Below are 20361 nucleotides of genomic sequence, written 5' to 3' on the forward strand. Positions count from 1 at the left end.
GCTGAGACATGTCTGTGGGACTTCTCCTTAAATTAGCCTTAGTATTAGCAGAATTAACTGAGTTCTAGTCATAGACATACCTTCCTATATTTAGCTTAAATTTGCATGCCTCTGCTTGTCACCCTACTGTACATGTGTGATAGGTAGGTAGTACTGTCTTGTTTGAAGACAGCAAAGGTGCATAAACAGTCCTGGTGACAGGAAGCTAGCTCTGTTTTGGCAGTGACTTTTAGCCTCCATTTGACCTCCTTTGCACTCTTGCCTTTATTATCTAATGTCTGTCTTGGTTACAAACAATGTTTCTTGGAAAAAGGATTTGTAAGTTTGTACAGTTTTTAAGTTTATACAATGATGTACCATTTAGAGAGCAAGGTTGAGTATGGATTGATTATGCAAAAATTTAAATGTGCCAGAAAAGAATTTTTAAGTGTTCTATTGGAAGTTGAACCTGCCTTTCATTTTACGATTAGGTCATCTAATTTACATAAATGTATATGTTTCTGTGATTCTCCCTGTATAGGCAAGTGTCTTACATATAAGACAAGTTTTTTTTATTTTGTATTTAGTGTTACAAATCTCAAATACTGGGGAAGATGTGAGCCTGTGATTTCCAGGACTCTTCAGTTCCTGAGTGACCTTTCTGTCGGATATCCTTTTCACTGTGTATCTGATGCTGAATGTTAACAACTAGAAACCAAGTTGTAATAGCCAGGTATTTTCCTTATTGATTATGCTTTTGCAGCTTTTTTTAATGAGAAGCCTTATATATCAGGGCATGTTTTTGAAATTTTATAGTAGCTGTCAAACTATGGAGCATTTCTGAGTCATAATTAAATTTTTATCGCTGTTAGTTTTGTTTTATACTCACCCAGGTTAACTATCAGAAACTCTTTTTCTTTAAGAAAGCATGTAGCTAGTTTTAAGGAGTCAGAATGTTTTTTTTGTTTTTTTTTTTTTTTTAATTTAATTTTATTTGTGAACATACTGTACAGAGGAGTCAGAATGTTTTTAAAATGTTATAAACATTGTACTTCTAACAGCAAATACATGTAACATATAACACATTTTACACATTATATATATGTGTGTGTGTGTATATATATATATATATATATATATATATATGTTCTAAAGTTGAAGAGAGCATCATTTTCATGAGGGCACAAGGGAGTAGTAATGGGAAGAAAAGAATAAGCTTTTTTATTGCATTTTTAATAGCCTCACCAAACCAATGTTCTATCTACTCCTAAGATTTCCCATTACATAGTAAGTGTTTATATTTCTTTATCTAGCAGATTCCTAAAACTCAGACTTCATCCTTCTTTCTTACTAGATTATACTTGGTAATTACCATTTTTATATTTCTTCCAATGGAAAGGACTGTGTAGATCATCTTTCATACATTAGCTATCAAACATATAAGTGTTGTGAAAACTAAATGCTGTTTTAGTTAACTATTAGCATTAGCTGATACTTAAATTCTGAAAATGGGCGGCTTTGGACAGAAACTTAATGTGGGTTCACTCCAGGAATGTGTTTGTATTCGTTAAGTTTAAAATTGTGTTCCTTGGAAAACCATAAAAGATTTCCAAAGTATTAGACACCCACTTTTGTGCTGGAATTTAATATGCAACTTTTTATTGGAAAATAATCGTCCTTGTCTGGTGAAATCCACCATGCAATATTTCTGTTAGTAGGTATAATGCAATAAAGACAGGGAGGGCTATTTATCACTACAAATTTTGAGGATTTCAGGATTCTTTTTATTATTTTAATATATTTCTTTGATATTAAATCAGAAAAATGATAAATTACACCTGTCCAGGCTGTTTTTCCTTTTTACTGGAAAATGATGTACAACCCAATTCCAGTGGTCATTTTGGCTTTTTGGGATATGTATTTTTTTCTTATTAAAAAAAGAACTCAACTGTATTTTTTTCTAACAGTAATGCTGAAATACTCTTTATTTCTAACATATGAAGTGGTTTATAAGTACTTCCTCGATTTGCAAACTCCGGCCTTTTCACAATGAATTACTTTAAGAACATATTATCTAGAAGGAAACCTTAGTTTTTTTATAGCACATAGCTATGGCTTAGATTTACTCTACTTTTGGGGTGAAATTGATATTTAATGTAAACTTAATTTTATTTGTATTTTAGTATAATTTGCATAATGCATAATTTGTTTGTGTCTGCTATTTAATGTGCTTTTCTACTATATATTTTATTCCAAGTATTACAACCCTTTATTTCAGAAACTGTTTCTTTGCCTTTTGAACACTTCGATTTAATTCAAAAAAAAATCTTAATTTTCAGAAAACTTATTAGATAGAAGTTAAAAGGCTGTAACATTTTAAACCAACAAATATGAATGATTCAACATAGGTGCATTAATTTATATTTTTTAACAATTATTTCAGGTTTGCATATTTAGAAATACATATTAGCTCAATTTGATTTCAGTGCTCAGTTATTTGAATTATAAATCATTATGTCCCTTCTAGCTGGTCATTCATGAAATATCTTTGAGTTCATTTACATAATGGAATATCTGAGTGGTGTATCTATTTGCTGCTTACCTAATGCATGTTGTGTTGATTTCAATCAACTTCTTTGTGACATATTTTTTAATCTTGATTTTAAAGCATTGTGTTATTCCTGTGTTAAAAATAAGATGACATTCTCCAGCAATAGAAAGTTATTTGAGATAAAAATAATCATCTTATTGTCCTCTGTTAATGGAAAGCTGTTTGTGTTTTTTCTTTTCCTTTCTCTTTTTTTTTTTTTTTGGCCAGTCCTGGGGCTTGAACTCAGGGCCTGGGCACTGTCTCTGAGCTTCTCTGTGCTCAAAGCTAGCCCTCTACCACTTGAACCACAGTACCACCTCTGGCTTTTTCTGAGAGTCTCACAGACTTTCCTGTCTGGGATGGCTTTGAACTGCAATCCTTGGATCTCAGCCTCCTGAGTAGTTTAGGATTACAGGCGTGCCATTGGTGCCTGGCTGGAAATCTATTTCTATGTTAATATTCAAGACATTTTTATTTAAAATATTAGTAACAAAAACCATGCTATATTACTGAAACGTTCGAATGTTCCATGTTGCTTTATAGTAGATATCTTCAGATACTTTTGGTTTGGGTTTTGGTTTGTTTTTCTTCTAATCTGCTTCAGGTGAAAGTTACCTAGTGTTTGTGTCACCCAACACCAGTCTCTCTGCTTGGTACTTTTATCTGACTGGAAACTGAAATTGCAAAATAAGGTCCTTTTCAGGACTGGCTGGGAAGCCTTCCTCTGTCTTGAAGCGAGGTGGCCTCAGGTTCCAGCAGATCATAAAGAGACTAAGAGGCCCTTGTCAGGCCCCGCTCTCTAAGAGGACCGCTGCGGAAGCCAGGAGGCTGCCTGGCCCCAGTGGTGCGGGCTGACAAGTGCCATGAGGTCCATGAACACAGACAGACACTTCCTAGCTGGGCACGACCACACTCAGATCAGACACCGCGCTGAAGTGCTGTGCAAGGCCAGCCCTTCCCGCTCGGGAGTGAGGGTCCGGCCGTGTCTGACTGCTGAAGGACCAGCAGCCAGGAAGCGGCCCGTCAGATCATGTGACAGGGAAGTGCTGACAGGTACCCCAAACCCAGCTGTCCATTAAAGATTATCAAGTGATCAGGATTTACTAAAATTCACAACAGCAATGCGCTTCACTTTGGGTCTCAGACACAATAATAGGGAAGAAAGTTTCGTTCTCTGTGGGTCCCCCAAAAGTTTGAGGAAACACAAAGTATGTTGGCTTTTACAAACAAACTAACCTCCCCTCATCAAAAAAAAAAAAAAAAAAAGAATAGTTGTACAGGCTGGTGGCTCACGCCTATAATCTCAGTTACTTGGGAAGCTGAGATCTGAGGATTGTAATTCAAACCCAGCCCAGGCAGGAAAGTCCATGAAACTCTAACCTCCAATTAACCACTAGAAAACCAGAAGTAGCACTGTGGCTTAAAGTGGTAGAGCACTAGACTTGAGCAAAGAGCTCAGGGACAGAGCCCAGGCCCTGAGTTGGAGCCCCATGACCAACACCCCCACCTCCCCCAAAAAAGAGAAAATAATTGTACAGCAATTAATGAATTTGTTCAAACTCATTTTTTAACTTTTATCAATACTTTTAACTGCGGTTCTCAGGACCAATCACTTCTTTATGTTATTACATAAACACCTACAGAATTATGAGGCCCTAGTTCAAGGAACTGTAGGCTCCCTAGCTAAACATTATTAAGAATTTCAAGACCCCATCTTAAACCAAGGTTAGATCTTGGCTTAAACCAAGTATTTAAGCCAAGGCCACATCTGCCTGGCACTCTGTGCAGATGCGCAGCTCTCACACACACACACACATGCCTGGCACCCTGTGCAGATGTGCAGCTCACACACACACACACACACACACACATGCCTGGCACCCTGTGCAGATGCGCAGCTCACACACACACACACACATGCCTGGCAGCCTGTGCAGATGCGCAGCTCACACACACACACACACACACATGCCTGGCACCCTGTACAGATGCGCAGCTCTCACACACACACACACACACACATGCCTGGCACCCTGTACAGATGTGCAGCTCACACACACACACACATGCCTGGCAGCCTGTGCAGATGCGCAGCTCACACACACACACACACACACACACATATGCCTGGCACCCTGTACAGATGCGCAGCTCTCACACACACACACACACATGCCTGGCACCCTGTACAGATGTGCAGCTCACACACACACACACACACACACACACACACACATGCCTGGCACCCTGTGCAGATGCGCAGCTCACACACACACACACACATGCCTGGCACCCTGTGCAGATGTGCAGCTCACACACACACACACACACACACATGCCTGGCACCCTGTACAGATGCGCAGCTCACACACACACACACATGCCTGGCACCCTGTACAGATGTGCAGCTCACACACACACACACACACACACACATATATGCCTGGCACCCTGTGCAGATGTGCAGCTCACACACACACACACACACACATGCCTGGCACCCTGTACAGATGCGCAGCTCTCACACACACACACACACACACATGCCTGGCACCCTGTACAGATGTGCAGCTCACACACACACACACACATGCCTGGCACCCTGTACAGATGTGCAGCTCACACACACACACACATGCCTGGCACCCTGTGCAGATGCGCAGCTCACACACACACACACACACATGCCTGGCACCCTGTGCAGATGCGCAGCTCACACACACACACACACACATGCCTGGCAGCCTGTGCAGATGTGCAGCTCACACACACACACACATGCCTGGCACCCTGTGCAGATGCGCAGCTCACACACACACACACACACACATATGCCTGGCACCCTGTACAGATGTGCAGCTCACACACACACACACACATGCCTGGCACCCTGTGCAGATGTGCAGCTCACACACACACACACACACACACACACACATGGCTGGCACCCTGTGCAGATGTGCAGCTCACACACACACACACACATGCCTGGCACCCTGTGCAGATGCGCAGCTCTCACACACACACACACACATATGCCTGGCACCCTGTGCAGATGCGCAGCTCACACACACACACACATCTGCCTGGCACCCTGTGCAGATGTGCAGCTCTCTCTCACACACACACACACACACACACACACACATGCCTGGCACCCTGTGCAGATGCGCAGCTCACACACACACACACACACACATGCCTGGCACCCTGTGCAGATGTGCAGCTCACACACACACACACACACATCTGCCTGGCACCCTGTGCAGATGCGCAGCTCACACACACACACACACACACACACACACATGCCTGGCACCCTGTGCAGATGCGCAGCTCACACACACACACACACACATGCCTGGCACCCTGTGCAGATGCGCAGCTCACACACACACACACACACATCTGCCTGGCACCCTGTGCAGATGCGCAGCTCACACACACACACACACACACATGCCTGGCACCCTGTGCAGATGCGCAGCTCACACACACACACACACACACACACATGCCTGGCACCCTGTGCAGATGCGCAGCTCACACACACACACACACACACACATGCCTGGCACCCTGTGCAGATGCGCAGCTCACACACACACACACACACACACACACACATACGCCTGGCACCCTGTGCAGATGCGCAGCTCACACACACACACACACATGCCTGGCACCCTGTGCAGATGCGCAGCTCACACACACACACACACACACACATGCCTGGCACCCTGTGCAGATGCGCAGCTCACGCACACACACACACACATCTGCCTGGCACCCTGTGCATATGCACAGCTCACACACACACACACACATGCCTGGCACCCTGTGCAGATGCGCAGCTCACACACACACACACACACATGCCTGGCACCCTGTGCAGATGCGCAGCTCTCACACACACACACATGCCTGGCACCCTGTGCAGATGCGCAGCTGCACACACACACACACACACATCTGCCTGGCACCCTGTGCAGATGCGCAGCTCTCACACACACACACACATGCCTGGCACCCTGTGCAGATGTGCAGCTCACACACACACACACACACACACACACACACATGCCTGGCACCCTGTGCAGATGCGCAGCTCACACACACACACACACACACATGCCTGGCACCCTGTACAGATGCGCAGCTCTCACACACACACACACACATGCCTGGCACCCTGTACAGATGTGCAGCTCACACACACACACACACACATATGCCTGGCACCCTGTACAGATGTGCAGCTCACACACACACACACACATGCCTGGCACCCTGTGCAGATGCGCAGCTCACACACACACACACACACACATATGCCTGGCACCCTGTACAGATGCGCAGCTCACACACACACACACACATGCCTGGCACCCTGTGCAGATGTGCAGCTCACACACACACACACACATGCCTGGCACCCTGTACAGATGTGCAGCTCACACACACACACACACATGCCTGGCACCCTGTACAGATGTGCAGCTCACACACACACATACACACACACATGCCTGGCACCCTGTGCAGATGCGCAGCTCACACACACACACACACATGCCTGGCACCCTGTACAGATGTGCAGCTCACACACACACACACACACACACATGCCTGGCACCCTGTGCAGATGCGCAGCTCACACACACACACACACATGCCTGGCACCCTGTGCAGATGTGCAGCTCACACACACACACACACACACACATGCCTGGCACCCTGTGCAGATGCGCAGCTCACACACACACACACATGCCTGGCACCCTGTACAGATGTGCAGCTCACACACACACACACACACACACACACACATATGCCTGGCACCCTGTGCAGATGTGCAGCTCACACACACACACACACACACACACATGCCTGGCACCCTGTGCAGATGTGCAGCTCACACACACACACACACATGCCTGGCACCCTGTACAGATGCGCAGCTCTCACACACACACACACACACACATGCCTGGCACCCTGTACAGATGTGCAGCTCACACACACACACACACACATGCCTGGCACCCTGTACAGATGTGCAGCTCACACACACACACACATGCCTGGCACCCTGTGCAGATGTGCAGCTCACACACACACACACATGCCTGTCACCCTGTACAGATGTGCAGCTCACACACACACACACACACATCTGCCTGGCACCCTGTGCAGATGCGCAGCTCACACACACACACACACACACATGCCTGGCACCCTGTACAGATGCGCAGCTCTCACACACACACACACACACACACATCTGCCTGGCACCCTGTGCAGATGTGCAGCTCACACACACACACACATGCCTGGCAGCCTGTGCAGATGTGCAGCTCACACACACACACACACACACATATGCCTGGCACCCTGTACAGATGTGCAGCTCACACACACACACACACATGCCTGGCACCCTGTGCAGATGTGCAGCTCACACACACACACACACACACACACATGCCTGGCACCCTGTGCAGATGCGCAGCTCACACACACACACACACACACACATATGCCTGGCACCCTGTACAGATGTGCAGCTCACACACACACACATGCCTGGCACCCTGTGCAGATGTGCAGCTCACACACACACACACACACACACATGCCTGGCACCCTGTACAGATGTGCAGCTCACACACACACACACACACACATGCCTGGCACCCTGTGCAGATGCGCAGCTCACACACACACACACACACATATGCCTGGCACCCTGTGCAGATGCGCAGCTCACACACACACACACACACATGCCTGGCACCCTGTACAGATGCGCAGCTCTCACACACACACACACACACACATGCCTGGCACCCTGTACAGATGTGCAGCTCACACACACACACACACACACACACATGCCTGGCACCCTGTGCAGATGCGCAGCTCACACACACACACACACATGCCTGGCACCCTGTGCAGATGTGCAGCTCACACACACACACACACACACACACACATGCCTGGCACCCTGTGCAGATGCGCAGCTCACACACACACACACACATGCCTGGCACCCTGTACAGATGTGCAGCTCACACACACACACACACACACACATATGCCTGGCACCCTGTGCAGATGTGCAGCTCACACACACACACATACACACATGCCTGGCACCCTGTACAGATGCGCAGCTCTCACACACACACACACACACATGCCTGGCACCCTGTACAGATGTGCAGCTCACACACACACACACACATGCCTGGCACCCTGTACAGATGTGCAGCTCACACACACACACACATGCCTGGCACCCTGTGCAGATGTGCAGCTCACACACACACACACATGCCTGGCACCCTGTACAGATGTGCAGCTCACACACACACACACACATCTGCCTGGCACCCTGTGCAGATGCGCAGCTCACACACACACACACACACACATGCCTGGCACCCTGTACAGATGCGCAGCTCTCACACACACACACACACATGCCTCGCACCCTGTGCAGATGTGCAGCTCACACACACACACACACACACACACATGCCTGGCACCCTGTGCAGATGCGCAGCTCACTCACACACACACACACACACACACATATGCCTGGCACCCTGTACAGATGTGCAGCTCACACACACACACACACATGCCTGGCACCCTGTGCAGATGTGCAGCTCACACACACACACACACACATGCCTGGCACCCTGTACAGATGTGCAGCTCACACACACACACACACACACACATGCCTGGCACCCTGTGCAGATGCGCAGCTCACACACACACACACACACATATGCCTGGCACCCTGTGCAGATGCGCAGCTCACACACACACACACACACATGCCTGGCACCCTGTACAGATGCGCAGCTCTCACACACACACACACACACATGCCTGGCACCCTGTACAGATGTGCAGCTCACACACACACACACACACACACATGCCTGGCACCCTGTGCAGATGCGCAGCTCACACACACACACACACATGCCTGGCACCCTGTGCAGATGTGCAGCTCACACACACACACACACACACACACACACACATGCCTGGCACCCTGTGCAGATGCGCAGCTCACACACACACACACACATGCCTGGCACCCTGTACAGATGTGCAGCTCACACACACACACACACACACACATATGCCTGGCACCCTGTGCAGATGTGCAGCTCACACACACACACATACACACACACATGCCTGGCACCCTGTACAGATGCGCAGCTCTCACACACACACACACACACATGCCTGGCACCCTGTACAGATGTGCAGCTCACACACACACACACACATGCCTGGCACCCTGTACAGATGTGCAGCTCACACACACACACACATGCCTGGCACCCTGTGCAGATGTGCAGCTCACACACACACACACATGCCTGGCACCCTGTACAGATGTGCAGCTCACACACACACACACACATCTGCCTGGCACCCTGTGCAGATGCGCAGCTCACACACACACACACACACACATGCCTGGCACCCTGTACAGATGCGCAGCTCTCACACACACACACACACACATCTGCCTGGCACCCTGTGCAGATGCGCAACTCTCACACACACACACACATATGCCTGGCACCCTGTGCAGATGCGCAGCTCACACACACACACACACACACACACATGCCTGGCACCCTGTGCAGATGCGCAGCTCACACACACACACACACACATGCCTGGCACCCTGTGCAGATGCGCAGCTCACACACACACACACACACACATCTGCCTGGCACCCTGTGCAGATGTGCAGCTCTCTCTCACACACACACACACACACACACACACATGCCTGGCACCCTGTGCAGATGCGCAGCTCACACACACACACACACACATGCCTGGCACCCTGTGCAGATGCGCAGCTCACACACACACACACACATCTGCCTGGCACCCTGTGCAGATGCGCAGCTCACACACACACACACACACACACATCTGCCTGGCAGCCTGTACAGATGCGCAGCTCACACACACACACACACACACACACATGCCTGGCAGCCTGTGCAGATGCGCAGCTCACACACACACACACACACACACACATGCCTGGCACCCTGTGCAGATGCGCAGCTCACACACACACACACACATGCCTGGCACCCTGTACAGATGTGCAGCTCACGCACACACACACGTGCACACATACACATGCCTAGTACCCTGTACTGATGTGCAGCTCACACACACACACACACACACACACACACACACATGCCTGGCACCCTGTACAGATGTGCAGCTCTCACACACACACACACACACACACACACACACATGCCTGGCACCCTGTACAGATGTGCAGCTCACGCACACACACACGTGCACACATACACATGCCTAGTACCCTGTACTGATGTGCAGCTCACACACACACACACACACACACACACACACACATGCCTGGTACCCTGTACTGATGTGCAGCTCACACACACACACACACACACACACACACACACACATGCCTGGCCCCCTGTACAGATGTGCAGCTCAAGCACAGGAGAAACTGGCCCTGGCTGTCTACCTTCCACTTCGTCTCAGAGTAGTTCTCTAAGGTTTTGGGACTGCCCCTTAGTTCTTACACCCTAGAATTTGTTGACTATAGTTTTTCTACACATACATCACAACCTATTTGCTAGTTTGTTTCAGTTCTTTGGTTTTTGCAAGAATCTGTTCCTATCCAAGCTACCTGATTACTGTGATGATTTCATTTTCAACTCCCTACTTTTCTGTCCATTTGTCTTTGCTTTGCTTCTTTGTTTTTGGCATAATAACTAGATCTGTATCTTTAATCTAGATTTGATGTCATAATGATCTTAAATTTAATTTCACCTTAATAATTTTTATTAGCCCAATGTCAATTAACATCATTTATTTTTCTTTCTTTTTTATAAATTTAACTCACATAACTTATGTACTAATTTTCTGAAAATCTATACATTAAAAATAATTGGCACTGTAATATAATTGGCATTGATGTAATATGGCTACTCTGAGGGAGCCCCATTAATTCACAGTTATCTAGCTGCAGCTAATGAGCAGGCCATTAAGTACAGAATAGTTTTGCATGTTTTTGATGGTTAGTTGGAGATAAGAATTTTACAGACTTTCCTGCTGGGGCTGGCTTTGAACCGTGATCCTCAGATCTCAGCCTGCTCAGTAGCTAGGATGACAGGCATGAGCCACCCACTCCCAGCTCCAAAACATTTTTAAAGTACCAAGTAATGTGCCCAACCAGACAGCCTTACTGTGTCTTTAACCTTACCTACCACTTTCTAGATGTGATAGTAGTCAGGAACCAGTAGAAGAGAAGAAATGAAGCAAAGATGTAGAACCGTGAAGGAGTAAATTGCGTATGTTACAGGAAATAATACACAATAGCAATTCTGCTTTTTTGAAGCAATGTTAAAATGAATTCCTTTATTTCATGAATACCACTATCTACAGATGTTTGTGGCCACACTGAAGAAAACTAGTTCTATCATACACCCCTCAGGCATACTTCTCTTAGCACTCATCAAAAGAAATGCTCGTTCATCTCTCTCTCTCTTTGTCTCTATCAGCCTTGGGAAGGTCTTCTCTTGGTCTTTGCTACTTGGTTGTTCTCCTACGAGGCCTAGGTGAGAGAGTTTGCTCTGCTGCTCTGCCGCCCTTCCTCGGGTCCTCCCCGGCTCTTTAGACCCTTGTCTCACAGTGTTACCCCTCAGGTGTTGTTTAGATGTCACCCTGTCTCTCTCAAAAGCCCAGATCGTTTCCACTTGTTATTTAGGCCAGAGCAAAATTAGGTCCTTTACAGTACTTGACTTACTGAGTTCCCCTGTCTGATTTCCTGGCACCACTCAACTACAATTTGTACTTGATATTTGGACCAAGGTAATGTGTTTACCTTCCCCTTTCTGTGTTGCGCTGAATTGCCACATGTGCAGTTCTCCTCCCTTAATGCCTTACCACTCAGCGAGGTCTGGTCCGGATTTCAGTCCCTACCAAGACTGCAAAGCCAGCCTGAAATACTTGTAAGCCCTAGTCCTTCTGTGCTGACTGTACAGTAGTTCTACAGAGTAATCCCTGCCATTCTCCTTCCCATCTCTTCTCTTGTGCTTAATGTTCATGAACACTATGTGCATACCTGCATGGCTGACGTGTGAATGTACTTGTGGTCAGACAGACTTGTATGTAAATCTTGACTCTACTTTTCTCCGTGGGCGAGTCCTATTCAGAACTCCTAACACGGTTGCTGTTATTACAGCTATTCGGTGTGCTTATTGCTATGAGCTACAGGCTATAATGTCACCCAGTGCCCCACCCAGTTCACATGGCACAACTTATGAGAACCGTAGTCTGTTAGAACAGAAGGAAAGTTAAAAGATCATAACTGGGTTCATTTGCCTTTTCTTTTTAACATTACTAATCTTCTTACGGCCATACTGGCTTTGTACTGAATTCTTATAAGGAAATGTAAGTACTCAGATGAATTCTCAGTCTCTCCTTTATTGAAAAAAATAAAAATCCTTAATCGCTTTTTTCTTAGGAATGTAATTAAAAGGCAGTGAGTCTGGCCTTGGCACAAAGTGCACAGATGCAGTTCTGCAGAAAATGTGTGTTTGGCAGATGAGATTCTTCCTGTGAATGCTGTGTTTATTGCTTCCATAAATATTGTATTGTCAAAGCATGCCTTGCTGTTTATTAACATCACTGACAAGAAAGATCCCTGTTAATGGCAGTATTTATATTACCCATAGACCCTGTCACTTTTAACTTAGCAATTTTAAGAGAATTGTATATGGTAATTACTTAAGATATTTTGAAGTTTATTGATCCCTACCCCTGTTTAACTGAGTGAAATTTGAATGGCAGTCCTTCTGCCCGTGATTGATGATTATGAAAAATCATCAGACATGCATCTTTAGATGCAGGAGAAACCTTGCTGCCTGTTCTTGTCCTTCAACCTGCCAGAAAGACTTGGTGCCTGAGTGCCTTCCAGAACCACGCACTTCAGAAAGTGCGTGAGTGCTGTAGCGTCCTTAGAAAGTGTGGGTGCATGTACACAATTGCTGTGTAACGGTAGTGGTCATGTTACACAGCTTACATCCAAGTCATACGAATTGTGTTTGGGGAAGTCATTTGCCTATCTCAGTAAACCTTATAGCTAATACTAGTTTTGTAAGTTCTTTGCATGTTTTACTTACTTTCCCTGATTTGGAATTGTCAAAGCCTTTTGTATCCTCTGATCCTCCAGACAATGCTGTAAGACACGTTTGACTAGGCTTCATTCTCAGTTGTTGTAAATGGAAACAAAGGTTTCGGTAGGCCGAGGGTGTTACTCAGAGAGGTCCGGCCAACTGAACTGAGTGTGGTCAGGTTTCTCACTGGATTTCTCACTCTTTGACACCGTCAGCCGAGGCTAAAATTGAGTACCACTCTGCAGGGACAGTTTATGGATGTACCTTTTTGAAGATAATAAGAAGGGAAGGAGCCATTTTTGTCTTACAACATGACTGGACCCATGGAAGAGTTCTACAGCTTTTTAAAGAAATGCATGGGTCTGTCTAGAGGGGATGACCAAGATACCCTAGCTGTAGTAGAAAACACAAGAGTGTGCGAAGAGAAGGATGATCACATTCTGACGAGGAGTGCTTCCAGTTCACCTGGTACTAGAAATCATCTGGGCTTTGTAGTTATGTGGGTAATTCCTCAACTTTATTCGTTACAGTGAGCAGAGTTAACCTCTTCTGTGTGATCTTGGGCAAGTGATTCCGTTTCTCTTGAGCTTCTGTTTTCATATCTACAGAATATTAATAATAAATCATGTTTAACCATGTAAAGATTGGGTGAAATAATATAAAAGAAGGCCTTCTACTTAAACACTTAAGAAATACTAATTCTTTTTAAAAACTTTATTGTAAAGGTGATGTACAGAGGGGTTACAGTTACATAGGTAAGGTAATGAGTAGATTTCTTTTTGAACAGTGTCATCCCCTCCCTCATTTTCACTCAGAAGTATTAATTCTTTAAGCTATCCTTCAACATTTGGTGATGCCATTTTCTATATCCTCATAACTATATTCTGATCTTAGATTCCTGTTGAGTTCATTTGTTTCCTTTTGTGTGTGTATGTAGTATTGGATTTGAACTTAAGGCCTCTGGCATACTACCTTGTGAGCCATGCCCCAGACCTTTTTGCTTTTATTTTTTAGAGAGATTCTTAAACCCCTACTGCACCCCCAGACCCAATCATGGACCATAGTCCTCTGATCTATACCTCCTTCATAAATATACACTACCATTCATGGCCCTCATTGTTTCTTAAAATTGAATACTTGTCTTTAAGAATTGCCTATTATAGGTCCTTTCTAATTATTTTACTATGAAATAACATTAAATAAAAAGAAATTCCTGGGTTACAACCTGAAGAGTAGAGAGGGTCAGTTTTAATTTTCCACTTTCAAGACTTTAATAGTAAAAGAGTTCTTGTCTTAATTATAAAATCCATTCTTCTTTTCTATAACTAGAATATGTATAAGATGGAAAAGTAATTGCACTAGTTAATAATGTATTATCATTCTTAGCAGAATGGAAAATAATTCTACAGGATACTGTTGGAAATAATAATTATTCATCATAAATAGAAACTGATGCCATTGTAGTCCAGCATTATTTTGTGATTTATTGTATATTGATAAGACAAATTCTTTCCTTAGAGTCCTTAACTTCTGTTATACCTATATTCTTTTAAAAAAACTTGTGAAGATGGATGCTGTGAAATTCATGCTAAAAAACCACACGGTAAGTGCTCGTTGTTAATGATGACCAGAATGTTTTGATAGTTTAGGTCAACCGTTGGTAATCTTGGATGCTCTTTTGCTTTTGTTAGAGTGAACACTTCCCCTTTCTTGGTATCAGTGACAGTTACAGTCTCAGTGACCTCAGGTGCCGAACAACCTTCTACACAGCCCTCACTCGTCTTCTGATGGTAGATCTAGGTAAGGTGACAAACTAAGCTCTAAGGGAGCAGCCGTGCATACGCTTGTGTAAGTAAAGGAGCAGAATACCAGTGGACAGAGCTTGTAACTTAGACTTTGCTCTCTTAGACAGTTTTTTGTGGCATTCTAAGATTTGAGTGTTCACTAGTTAGCACCAAGACAAATCTTTATACCTGGAGGTAAAGTCATTTCAACTAGTATTTGCCTCGATTCTCTACTTCAGCATTTATTTTCTGTGTGTCCTTTGACCCACTGATTTTAATTTCTGAATCCATAAACAGCCTTAAACACAGAAAAGCTTCATAGAGCATTTTTATAGTGGCATTTTAAACAGAGGAAAGAAAATGGAAATGACTTTGATGTCCGCCAGTAAAATTATAGCACATGTACTTAATAGAATGGTCTGTGGTGGTTTGGGGCTTTGGAGTATGGCTCAGTGGTAGAGCACTTGCCTAGCATACACAAGGACCTGGATTCTATACCCAGCACCAGGTGGGGTGGACATGATTTTAAGACAGTACAACATATGAACTTTTCTGTCATAACATTAAGAGAAAAGGTGAGGTGTTAACCCGTGCACATGGAGTGGTTGTGTATATAAGGGGGAAAATACAGCAAAAAGACTCAAGTGGCTAGGCACTGGTGGCTCGCGCCTGTCATCCTAGCTACTCAGGAGGCTGAGATCTGAGGATCGCGGTTCAAAGCCAGCCCGGGCAGGAGAGACCGTGAGACTCCTATCTCCAATAAACCAACAGAAAACAGGAAGTGGAGCTGTAGCTCAAGTGGTAGAGCACTCGCCTTGAGCTGAAGAGCTGAGGGACAGTGCCCAGGCCCAGAGTTCAAGCCCCACAACCGACCAAAAAAAAAAGACTCAAGTGATATTGTTAACAAGTGCTAAGTGGTTAATGTAGACATTATGGAAAACAGTATAGACATACTTTAAAGATTAAAAATAGGACTGTTTTACGACTCAGCAACCCCACTACTAGATAGAAACATCAAAAGGAAGGGAACTTAGTCTGTAAAAGAAACATCTGCACTCCCATGTTCATTGCAGAGTTGTTTATAACAGCCAAGAATGGGATCAACCAAAGTATCTTAGAAGATGAATGGATAAAGAAAATGTGGTGGTATATTTACATAGGATTACCATACAGCCATTTAAAATTGAGGAATTCCTGCCCTTTGAACACCATGGATAAACCTGGAGGTCATAAGCCAGGCAGAAACATAAATTCACCCAAACTAACTCATAGGATTTAGAAAGGTTGATCTCATTAGAATTAGCACGGTAGTTAACAAGTGCTAGAGAAGTTGAGGGAGGTGATATTTTCAGAGCCTTGATATAGACATTCAAGTAATAAGGAATAAAATTCCAGAGATCTATACTATACTCTTGAAAAATGTTAAGTATCTTCACAAAATTATAACTATGTGAAGTAATGCATATGTTAATGATAATGCTGGGTTTAGTCATTCCACAGTGTTGCATATGGTAAGTACGTAGCTGTCAATTAAAAATAATAACTTTGTCTTTGGGTGGCATAGCTATGGATTTTCCCCATTCTGATTAATTGAAGTTTTTAATGTATTACTTTTATAATAGTAAAATAACAACGCTGCATAATGTTTAAGTCATGTTAAATACTTTTTCTCTTCATTAGTAGTGCTGGAGATCAAACCTAATACCTTGTACATATTAGCCAAGCATTTTATAACTAAGCTGCATCTCTACCCCTACCCCAACATTGAACTTACCTGTCTCATTAAAATTTTGTCATTCTTTGTGGTAAAATCTTTTCTTCTAAAGGGCTTTGTGTTTGTTCATTTCTTTGATACTAAAAGGGTTAAACTCAGAACCTGGAATATGTCTGCCACTGGAGCCACGCCCCTGGCCCTGTTCTCTTTAGCTGTTTTTAGGGTAGGATCTCATAGTTTTGTCCAGGCAGGACTATGATTCTCAGCTCCTGTGCTTCCTGTGTTCACTGCGGGCGGGAGCTGCCAAACTGAGCCCCTTCTAGATTTTGTTGGAATGTATTTATATTATATTATATATGTTTTATATATAAAATAAATTATATAAATAATATAAATTAGAACTTCTTACTCCTTTCTGACTATAACTAAATAACCACTGGGTAACTTTTCCCTCTCCCTTTCCCCTGTTTCTTTTTTGTGCCAATGCCAGAACTTGAACTGAGAGCTCCACACCCTCACTTGGCTTGGACTCAAAGCTCACAATGCCATTTAACTTTCTGGTTTATAGCTGGTGCTCCACCACTAGAGACATGCTCCCAGCCTGGCTTTTTGCGAGTTAAGTAGAGATGGAGTCTCACAGACTTTCTGGTCTGTCTAGCTCTGAACTGCCGTCTCAGGCTTAGCCTCTTGAGTAGAGGCCTGAGCCACCAGTGCCCACCGCCCTCTCCTTCCCCACTGTCTCCAGCTTTATAATGGTCATTCCATTCCCAACTTCTGTGAGATAAATTTTTTCTAGGTTTTACATGGACGTGAGATAATGCAGTACTCCTCTTTCTACACCTGATTTCACTTAATACAATAACTTCCAGTTCTATATCCATTGTCACAGATGACAGAGCTTCATTCTTTTAGAGCTTAGTGCAGACTTTCTGCTTACGCCCCGTGTGTCTTTATCTTTACATCAGTTGCGGGATGCACAAGTTGCTTCTTTGCTGGCTGCTGTGACCAGTGCAGCAGTACCTGTGCGAGTGTAGGAGTCTCTTGGACAGACTGACTTCATCTCCTTTGGGTGTATTCAGTAGTAGAACCCCTGGGTCACATGGATAGGATATGCTAAGCCGGCTGGGAAGGTGGCTCAGTGGTAGAGTGCTTGCCTTGTATGCATGAGGCCCTGGGTTCAATTCCTCAGCACCACATAAACAGAAAAAGCCAGAAGTGGTGCTGTGGCTCACGTGGTAGAGCGCTCGCCTTGAGCTGAAGAGCTGAGGGACAGAGCCCAGGCCCAGAGTTCAGGTCCACGACCGGCAAAAAAAAAAAAAAAGGCAAGAAAAGGAGCTGGGAAGGTGGCTCAGTGGTAGAGCGCTTGCCTTGCATGCCTTGCATGCTGAGGGTTCGATTCCTCAGCACCACATAAGAAAAAAGCCGGAAGTGGCGCTGTGGCTCAAATGGCAGAGCGCTCGCCTTGAGCTGAAGAGCTGAGGGACAGCGCCCAGGCCCAGAGTTCAGGCCCCACGACCGGACCCAAACAAAAAAGGATCTGCTAAGCCACATTGCCTCTGATTCTCCACATCCTCACCAGTGTTTCTTCTGGATAATAACCATTTTATAAGAGTGATATTGTGCATTGTTGTGGTTTTGATTTGCATTTCCTTGGTGTCTAGTGATGTTGAACATCTTTCATACACCTGTTAACCATTCATGTGTCTTTTTTTGAGAAAAAAAACCTATTACCCATATTCTAAAAAGGGTTTTGATTTTTGGTTATTTTACTCTTGAGTTTTTAAAGTTCCTTATATTTTGTGGATATTGACATTTTGTCAGGAAAAAAAAACGCCCTGCAAGTATTTTTCTCCTGTTCTTCCATGTTTCTTTGCACTTGGTTAATTGTGCACAACCTTTTTATATGAATACCCCGTTTGTCTATTTTTTATTCTTGAGATCTTGTGGTTTGTGGAGTCCTATTCAAAAACACCCTTGTCTGGTTTCAGTTTACTTTGTTATTTTTTGTGAAAAGCTGAAGTTAGGGTCTTGGAGTGGCACCGAATCTTTCTGTGACCACATCGCTTTGGACTCCCATCTCTTACATTCGAATACTGCAGGCAAGACCAGCCGCTGTAGACGCACAAAAAGTTCCATCAACAATAACATCTTCAGAGACTATAATTCTGATTCCTTTTCTTTCTCTTGCAATATATTGATTGATCTAGCAAGTTACATGATTTTTTAAATGTGATTATAGAAAAAGAAAGAAGATAGATTTACTTTTCACCCAAAAAAGACAGTGGACCTTGACATGGGAAGGTAACTAAACCCCTTCATCCTCCACACATATTATTTTTATGTACTTCCATGGAATAAGTCACCAGAAAAACAGTTAAAAGTTGTGAGGAATGCAGCTGGAAAGAGTAAGGAGATTAGTGGGGTTGATGTCTAAGGAAAGATTAAAAGAACCATGCATGTCTAACTTGGCTAGGTGACAACTAGGGCTGGAGGCAAAGAGAATTGTCTATAAATATTTGAAGAGTTTATTCCGGGCATGCAAAGCCCAATCATGTGCTACCTTAGGCAAATGGGAGATCTGAAAGACAGCTTTTCATACTGCACACTGTCCTCTTTACTCTTGACTGCTGCTTCGCCATGAAGAAGAGCCGCTCAGGACTCCATCCAGACTCCCACTGTCCCCGATATTCAGTCAGCAAGCATATACTGTGCCAATTAACCTCTGAGATCAGGGTGAAGCGTCAGGCATACTGGACCCTGGCCTCAAAGGGCTTGAAAACCTGTATAAATTTCACTTAGTTCTCCATCTTGGAAAGTTCTCTCATACTGATCCTGTTACACAGAGTGAACAAAGTAGAGAGACCAAAGTTAAAGACAAATATATCCAATAGTTAATAGGATTTCAAAGTCCTTTGATACGTAAGTTGATGTTATTGTTCAAGGTGGGTTTTTTTTTTTTTTTTAAAAAGGGGGTGGGGTGGTAAATATGTCATTACTCCCATTTTTAGATACCTTGAGTGACACAGAAAGAAGGCGGCCATTTTATGAGAACATAGGTAAAAT

General features: G+C 44.6%; 1 protein-coding gene across 4 annotated transcripts in view; it reads left to right on the forward strand.

Moving 5' to 3' along the window:
• The window catches only part of Ranbp17 (RAN binding protein 17), a 216685-nt gene that overhangs the window by 127758 nt on the left and 68566 nt on the right, over positions 1–20361 (forward strand). For all 4 annotated transcript variants that reach the window (XR_006146423.1, XM_042672349.1, XM_042672352.1 and 1 more), the window contains 3 exons: positions 567–647; positions 15340–15403; positions 15492–15600. Coding sequence is in view for 3 of the 4 variants with exons in the window: in XM_042672349.1 (XP_042528283.1) it covers positions 567–647; positions 15340–15403; positions 15492–15600 (254 nt within the window). In the remaining variant the exon portion in view is untranslated. The remainder of the gene's footprint in view (positions 1–566; positions 648–15339; positions 15404–15491; positions 15601–20361) is intronic.

The sequence above is a fragment of the Dipodomys spectabilis genome, unplaced genomic scaffold (assembly GCF_019054845.1).
Source record: "Dipodomys spectabilis isolate Male_0828 unplaced genomic scaffold, ASM1905484v1 ptg000699l, whole genome shotgun sequence".
Taxonomy (NCBI): Eukaryota; Metazoa; Chordata; class Mammalia; order Rodentia; family Heteromyidae; genus Dipodomys; species Dipodomys spectabilis.